This window comes from Anolis carolinensis, chromosome 2 (genome assembly GCF_035594765.1).
Source record: "Anolis carolinensis isolate JA03-04 chromosome 2, rAnoCar3.1.pri, whole genome shotgun sequence".
Taxonomy (NCBI): domain Eukaryota; kingdom Metazoa; phylum Chordata; class Lepidosauria; order Squamata; family Dactyloidae; genus Anolis; species Anolis carolinensis.
The window spans coordinates 137,834,315-137,843,034 of NC_085842.1; the positions used below are offsets into that span (position 1 = coordinate 137,834,315).

Consider the following 8,720-nt stretch of genomic DNA (forward strand, 5'->3'; position numbering starts at 1 on the left):
ACTACTTAAAGAGTTAGATATGGGAAATCTATTCCAAAATGGGATAAACGCAATCTACTCTAATCAATTTGCAAAAATTAAAGTAAACGATTTATACACCGATAAATTCGAAATACAAAAAGGTACAAGACAGGGATGCCCGCTTTCCCCCTTAATTTTTATATTCACATTAGAAATTTTGATGAGATCAATAAAAAAGGCTGAAAACTTAAAGGGCATTAAAATTGACAACCAAGAGGTCAAAATACGCGCCTTTGCAGACGACGTAATATGTATATTAGAAAACCCAAATTGTCCTGCTCACTTCAAAGGATCAGTCTGAACGCAGATCAGAGATGGCTGCTCTCAAATCCAATCTTTATTGAAGAACACATGACTTTGGAAAAGTCAGGAATGACCCAATGTTTACATACAACTACTTTTATAACTTTTGATGCTACGTAACACCACACGTAAATATCATCATCAAGTCCCACCCCCAATATCACATTACTACCATTTTCACACACTAGACCAATTATAATTGTTTATACTTTCGGCCCCAAGTTCCCAGGCATATTCTATCTTCTTCTGCCAGGTGCTCCTGGGATTGTTTATGTTATGACTCCCAGTTACAGGGCTGAATTACCAAAGCCCTGTAACTGGGTTCCATGACATGGTGCCCTCCTTTTCTTCGTCCTCCTCTTCGGTTCTTCTTTCATCACAAGCCTGAAACAAAACAATAATTCTATGTGTCCATTTTGTCCAAAGTACCCATATATTTTTTCAGTAAGCTACGATGGAATACAGGGTGTATTTTCCCTAAACTTTTTGGCAATGCCAACTGGAAAGTCACCTCGTTGATAACACCCTGTATTCTAAATGGTCCAATATATTTAGGGCCCAATTTTTTCGAAGGTAGCCCCAGTTTGATGTTTTGGGTACTTAGCCACACTAAATCTCCTTTCTCCAATTTATCACCTTCCACCCTCTTTCTATCTGCGAACACTTTATACTTTTTATGTGCTTCCTTTAAGGATGCAGTCACTTGACTCCAGCATTCCATCATTTGTGTTTTCCATTTCCCCGCCTCTGTTCCCTCATTCTCTGTCCATCTTGGCAGCTGGGGCAGAGGCTGTATTTCATACCCGTAAACTACTTCAAAGGGGGTTTTATTTGTTGCTGAATGTATAGTCGAATTAAAAGCTAGTTCTGCAAAAGCCAACCACCGAGACCAGTCATTTTGTCTCATGTTAGAGTACATTCGAAGGAACTGCCCAAGTGTCTGCTGAGTACGTTCTACCGCCCCATTTGTCATGGGGTGAAAAGCAGAACTTAAACTCCTTTCTGCTCCTAGCATTTCCAGGAATTTTTCCCAAAATTTTGCTGTGAATTGTACTCCTCTGTCACTGACCACTCTACTGGGACATCCATGCAGTTTGTAAATGTGGTTTATGTACAATTCAGCTAGTTTCTCGGCTGATGGTAGTTTCGTCAGTGCTATAAAGTGGGCCTGTTTAGAAAACAGGTCCAATACTGTCCAAATATAACGATGTCCTTTGCTAACCGGTAGTTCCCCCACAAAGTCCATAGCTACACATTCCCAAGGTCTGGTAGGTTCTGCTACTGTTTGTAATAATCCCATTGGCTTCCCTCCTCTCGATTTATTTCTGGCACAATCATCACATTGAACAACATAATTTTTTATGTCCTTCCTCATCCCTGGCCACCAGCAATGTTTTGCTATTGCTTTTGTTGTTTTTGTAATTCCTGTATGACCAGCGCTCTGGTTGTTGTGAAAACGATGCAAAATCTTGATCCTTAATGTTGCTGGGATATACAGTTTCTTGTTCACAAACCAAAATCCCCCCTTCTGCTCCCCCTGTTCTGCATTGGATGCGATCCACTGGTCTCCTTCATAAGACTGTTTCAGCTCGTTTCCCCAATTATCTTTTCCGTCGAGTTCAACCATAGCAGTGTTCTCCTTTTGGGTTTGTGCTCTTGTTCTGACAGCTAAACCCCATTGTTTGTCAGAGAATATTGTTCCCTCTTTTGCTGTGGGTATTCCTTCGTGTTGAGGCATGCGTGAAAGAGCATCTGCCAAGACATTCTGCTTCCCTTGAAAAAACTTTAATTGGAAATCGAACCTGCTGAAGTATTGTGCCCATCTAATCTGTTTGGGGGACAATTTTCGAGGGGACTTTAAATACTGGAGGTTCTTATGGTCAGACCAAATTTCAAATGGGATTCCGCTTCCTTCGAGAAAGTGTCGCCAGCATTCTAAGGCTTTTAATATGGCTAGTGCCTCTTTTTCCCATATCGGCCAACATTTTTCAGTTTCGCTGAACTTCCGGGACAAATATCCACAGGGTTTTAAGTTCCCATTTTGATCCTTTTGCAATAGTACTGCCCCATACGCACAGTCTGAGGCATCGCAATGGATTATGAAAGGGCTCCTGATATCGGGGTGTTTTAGAATGGGTCCTTCTGTGAAGCATTCTTTTAGGGTTTCAAATGCCTTTTGGCATTCTGGCGTCCAACTTAGTTTGGCGCCAGGAGCTTTTACTTTTGCTGTCTCTCCTTTCCCTTTTGTTTTTAAAAGTTCAGTAAGGGGTGCAGTTATTTGCGCGAAGCCTTTTATGAAGGATCTATAAAAATTTGCAAACCCCAGAAACGATTGCAATTGCCTCCTTGTTTGAGGCACTCCCCATTCTTTTACATCTGATACTTTAGCTGGATCCATAGCTAACCCTTCTGGAGATATCCGATACCCCAGAAAGTCAATTTGAGTTTTATTAAATTCACATTTGGACAGTTTTGCGTACAGCTTTGCTTCTCTTAGTCTCTGCAAAACTTCCCGGACCAATTTCACGTGCTTTTCCTTATCTTCAGTCACAATCAAGATATCATCAAGAAATATGAATACCCCTCTGTACAACAATGGGTGCAGTATTTCATTTATAAGCTGCATAAAGCACCCGCCTCCATTTTTTAAACCGAAAGGTAAAATTTTATATTCAAAATGGCCGAATGCGCAGGAAAATGCAGTTTTCCAAGTATCTTCCGGTTTGATCCTTAATTTATGATATGCTTCAATTAAATCAAGTTTAGTAAATATGCTCCCTTTTTTCAATACGGTAATTAAATCCTTTACTAAGGGCATAGGGTATTTATTGTCCTTAGTAATTGCATTTAAATTTCGATAATCAATGCACAATCTTAGGGAGTTGTCTTTCTTTCTCCTGAATAACACTGGGGCCCCGAGAGGAGAATTGGATGGCTTAATGAAGCCCCGCGCCAGGTTTTTATCAATGTATTTCCTCAATTCCTCCTTCTCCTGCACAGACATGGGATACACTTTTGGTTTTGGTAAGTTTGCTCCGGGGGTTATTTCAATTTCTACTTCTATATTCCTTTTGGGAGGTAATTTACTTGCCTCTTTCTGATTGAACACATCCACAAAGTCTCTGTATTCAGGTGGCAATAGCAGTGGGTCTATTTCACCTTCTTCATCTCCCTCGTCCTCCTCTTCTGCAATCTTGCTTATCTCCCATTGCGTCTGCTGTTCTTTAAATGCTAGGCTCTTTCCTCTCCAATCTACTTCGGGATTTGCCTGTTCGAGCCATGGTATCCCTAATATTACGTGGTATGTGGCAATAGGGGCTATCACAAAGGATATTCTTCCTTCCCATTTGCCTATTTTACATGGGACCTCCCGTATTTCCTTTGTAGATACTTCCCCAGTAGCCACTGATCCGTCTAGCTGCGAAAACGCAATTGGGGAGTCAAGCGCCATCTGCTGGCATTTCAACGCTCCTGCTAACTCTGGAGTTATAATATTCCTGGAACAACCACAATCCACAAATGCCTTGCAGGTGGCCCGATTCTCTAGCCCCGATAGGCAGATTGGCACTACTATCATGCGTTTGTCCCGACTCACCAATTTTTCTGGAGATTCTGGGGCTTGCACCTCCTCCTCCGCACGCCTCCCGGTTGCTGGCTTGGGCTTTGAGGGTTTTGGCGGCTCCCCCTTCCGTGCCCAGCATTCTGCTGCTCGATGGCCCGTCTTCCCACATACAAAGCATCCCGGTTTAGGTTTGTTGTCGTCTCCTCTGGAGGGAATCCCCGGCCTCCCTCCGGGTCTTTCCTGCTTCCTCGTTTCTCCTCAACCTCTCGCCACCGGTCTTTGCTGGCCGCCGCTGCTCCTGAAGCGCTTTACTTGGGCCAGGGTGGATTCAACGCGCCCCGCTAGTTGAATCCATCCCTGGAGCGTTTCGGGGTCATCTCTGTGCGCTGCCCAGCTGAAAATCTCGGGGCGTAGTCCCTCTTTAAATAATTCCACTTTGGTCACTTCAGACCACTCTGGTACCCTTTCCGCGAGGTGGAGGAATTCTTCTGCGTACTCGGGCACCGTTTTGTCCCTCTGCTTTATTCCTCTAAGCTGGTCTCGAGCTCTCAATTGCTCTAGCCGGTCTCTGAACCGGTTTTCCAGTGCGGCGAGGAAGCGGGGCACTGACCTCAGGCATGGGTCCTGTCTGGCATGTAGTTGCACATACCAGCTGGCCGCTCCTCTCTTTAGTGTGTTGCCGATGGCCCGAACCCTGCTTGCTTCGGAGGGGAATGTGTGTGCATTGTCTTCCATGTATCCCCTGATGCTAATTAGAAAAAAGTTCAGTTCGGCTGATTCCCCTCCGTATTCTAGCTTGAGATCTTCCCTTCTTGGCATCCATTCAGCGGCCCGTTGATGCTGTCTGGGAGGCATGGGGAAGGGTTGCATCGGGTTTCCTTGGATCACGCCACGCCCCACTCCGGTGGTCATTCTGCGCGGCTCCCGAAATCCTGCCGCCGCTGTCGGCCCTTCCCCCCATCCGCATACTGGCCTCGCTGTAGCCCCCGCATCTCGCCTTTCCCCGTCGTACGGCACATCCTCCTCCTCTTCCTGGATCTCCTGCTCCTCTCCGCCTTCGTCAGCTAATCCACTGGACCCGATCCCTGGCCCCAGTGGTCTTTCTACTCCGACGCCCATTCGGGGGGTTGGGAGCTCTGTTGGGGTTGGCGGCCTCAGAGTTCCCAGAGCTTGCTGGCGCTCCACTTCGCGCGCCATTCTGTCCCGGAACTCCAGCTCTTGCCAATATTCCTCGTCTCCCTCGTCCCTTGCCGCCGCGGGACTCTGCGTTGAAGCTCGCTGTCCCCTCTGGCTCCAATCGCCTCCTTTGCTTGGCTCTCTCTCGGCGCCATATCGGATGTGCTCTTTTTGGAGATTCTCTTCCAATATTGGCACTATTCTCCCCACGGTATCCGACAGCCTGGATAAATGAGTTTCCAGGATGGATAACCGCTGGGCCACGGTCTCCGGCATGCTTCCTCCAGATCCCCAACTGGTTTCTGCCGCCGCCGGAACGCCTCTTCCCCCTCTGGGAATCCTCTGGGTCACGCCGTCCGGCTTGGGGTACCCCGTAGAGGAAGCTATGGCTTGCAATGTCTCTTCTGCCAACGGCAGAGCTCCCAGCGGAGGCCCCTTTGCTCCGTCATGGCTTTGATCTCCTTCCCTGCTCATTATCACTTCACTGCAAATTTGCAGGAGGGTGAGAACTGGATTCCTGACTTAATTGTCCTGCTCACTTCAAAGGATCAGTCTGAACGCAGATCAGAGATGGCTGCTCTCAAATCCAATCTTTATTGAAGAACACATGACTTTGGAAAAGTCAGGAATGACCCAATGTTTACATACAACTACTTTTATAACTTTTGATGCTACGTAACACCACACGTAAATATCATCATCAAGTCCCACCCCCAATATCACATTACTACCATTTTCACACACTAGACCAATTATAATTGTTTATACTTTCGGCCCCAAGTTCCCAGGCATATTCTATCTTCTTCTGCCAGGTGCTCCTGGGATTGTTTATGTTATGACTCCCAGTTACAGGGCTGAATTACCAAAGCCCTGTAACTGGGTTCCATGACACCAAATGAGACTATCAAGGATTGGTTAAAAAAGATTGATGAATATGGTGCACTGGCGGGCTTCAAAATTAATAGGAAAAAGACGACAATACTCACTAAGAATATGACAAAAAAAAAAAAACAAGATGAGCTAAAGGACATCTCGGGCCTGGAAATTGTTAATAAAATTAAATACTTAGGTATTTGGATTACAAGTAGAAATAATCAACTTTTGGAATTAAATTATGGGGCGAAATGGCAAGAGATAAAAAAAGATTTAGAGGGCTGGAAATATTTAAAGCTATCACTTTTGGGCAGAATAGCGATAATTAAAATGAATATCCTGCCTAAACTACTTTATTTGTTTCGCAATATCCCCATTATTAGAGGGAAAAAATTATTTACGGAATGGAATCGGGAAATAAATAAATTTATCTGGCAAAACAAAAAGCCAAGAGTGAAATTTATAACTATGACTACTCCCAAAGAAAGAGGGGGCTTCGATTTACCAAATTTACAACTATACCACGATGCATGCGCGTTAGAATGGACAATAGATTGGGTAAAATTGGAAAAAATTAAATTATTAACCATAGAAGGATATAATCTACGATGGGGTTGGCACGGATATTTATGGCAAGATAAGCAAAAAATAGACAAGCAATTTGGAAATCATTTCGTTAGATCAGCCTTAATTGCAACCTGGAAAAAATATAAAAGATATCTATACGAAAAAAAACCCCTCTGGTTCTCGCCCCTTGAAGCAATCCAGCGTAGGCTACTAGGGTGGCAAAAATGGCCCACATATAAAGATATTATTAAAAAAGAAATTACTACGGGAGTCTCACCTCCCTTAAAGGATTGGGAGGAAATTAAAAAAGAGTATAAAAATATCACATGGCTACAATTCTATCAATTAAAAGAGTGCTACAAAAAAGATAAGGTAAGCGGTTTTAATATAAACACCAATTTCTGGGATAACCTACTCAAAAGAGAAAAAAAATCATAACATTAGTATATAACAAAATACTAGAATGGAACACGGAAATGGATATAATCAAAGATTCAATGTTAAATTGGTCCAGGAATATTGGCAGACCGATAACGATGGACGAATGGAGCACTATTTGGAATAAAAACACTAAATTATGCTACTCTATTGAATTAAAGGAAAATTGGCTTAAAACTGTACATAGGTGGTATTTAACACCAAAAAAATAGGACTTATGTATAAAGATAGTAATAATAAATGCTGGCACTGTAGAAAACAGGTGGGATCATACTTTCACATGTGGTGGAGTTGTAAGATAATTAAAAATTTCTGGTTGATAGTCCATAGAGAATGTAAAAAAAATTTTAAAGTAAATTTTGAATGTAAACCAGAATATTTTTTATTAGGACTATATAATTTTAAAATAGAGAAAGACTCAAATCCAGAAATGGAAAAAATAATAAAGAGAAAATATTTATTTATGCTATCACCGCAGCTAGAACAGTACTAGCCAGAAATTGGAAAGATCGGAAAAATCTCAACAAAGAAGCATGGCTGGAGAAACTAATTGACATCAAAAATATGGATAGACTGACTTTTTTGCTAAAAAAAAACTACTGGACAACCAATGAAAGAAACGAATTGGACACTCCTAGACAACTACCTACAAGAATCAACATCTTGATGTAATAAATGGACGGGAAGTTAGAAGATCGGAAGTCTACCTCCCCCCCCTCGTTCCCTCCCCTTCCCCCCCCCCCATAGGGATTTTTCCCTTGGATCGTGACCCTCTCCCTTACCCCATCCCGGTCCCTTTTTTCCCTGACCCATACCTGCCCTCCCCACACTGCGGTCCCTATAGATTACCCCACCCCCTCCCTTTTCTCTTTCTGCTCTTATGTCACACGGTAAAATTCAATAAAAAATATTTTTTTAAAAAAGATGCCTCCAATGCCAGGAACTACCGACCAATCTCCCTCTTATGTCATCTATATAAAGTCTATGAGAGGATGCTATTAAATCGACTAGGACCTGTTATTGAACCCAAGCTTATTGCACAACAAGCAGGTTTCAGACCAGGGAAAAACTGTACAGGTCAAATTCTTCATCTGACTGAGCATATTGAAGAAGGCTATGAGAAAGGCTGCATTACGGGAACAGTTTTTGTGGACCTTACGGCAGCCTATGACACGGTGCAACATAGAAAAATGCTGCATAAAGTCTACCATATCACCCGAGACTTTGACTTTACAAAAACTGTCCAGACCCGCTTAGAAAACCGCAGCTTCTATGTGGAGTTTCAGGGCCAGAAAAGCATATGGAGGAGGCAAAAGAATGGTTTACCCCAAGGCAGCGTTCTTGCACCGACCTTATTTAATATCTTCATGAATGATCAGCCACAACCACCACTCACAAAGAGCTTTATATATGCTGATGACCTTGGCCTTACAACACAAGCGAAAGATTTTGAAACAGTTGAAAAGCAACTCACTAATGTCTTGAAAGATCTCTCCAGCTACTACAAAGAGAACCACCTGAAGCCTAACCCTTCCAAGACACAAGTGTGTGCTTTCCACCCACGTAACCGTGAAGCCAACAGGAAACTGAAAGTTACTTGGGAAGGCCAAGAGCTCGAACACTGTTTCCATCCTAAATACCTTGGTGTCACCTAGATCGAACACTAACATATAGGAAACACTGCATGAACACCAAGCACAAAGTAGCTGCACGCAATAACATCCTGCGGAAACTGACTGGCAGCGCATGGGGTGCAGACCCCCAAGTAATAAGAACATCA

The 8,720-nt window shown here is 43.3% G+C and overlaps 1 protein-coding gene across 1 annotated transcript; it reads right to left on the reverse strand.

Moving 5' to 3' along the window:
• Positions 1-294: 294 nt before the first annotated feature.
• On the reverse strand, positions 295-5,957 carry LOC134296263 (uncharacterized). Its single transcript, XM_062970642.1, has 2 exons — positions 3,920-5,957; positions 295-708 (listed from the first exon to the last, which is right to left on the reverse strand). Exon 1 carries the CDS (start codon positions 5,534-5,536, stop codon positions 4,145-4,147), a length of 1,392 nt encoding a protein of 463 aa, XP_062826712.1. The 5' UTR covers positions 5,537-5,957; the 3' UTR covers positions 295-708; positions 3,920-4,144.
• Positions 5,958-8,720: the final 2,763 nt, after the last annotated feature.

What these genes read in the sequence shown, in the direction of transcription:
- LOC134296263 (XM_062970642.1), bottom strand. Translation starts at nt 5,536, where the DNA reads ATGAGCAGGGAAGGAGATCAAAGCCATGACGGAGCAAAGGGGCCTCCG.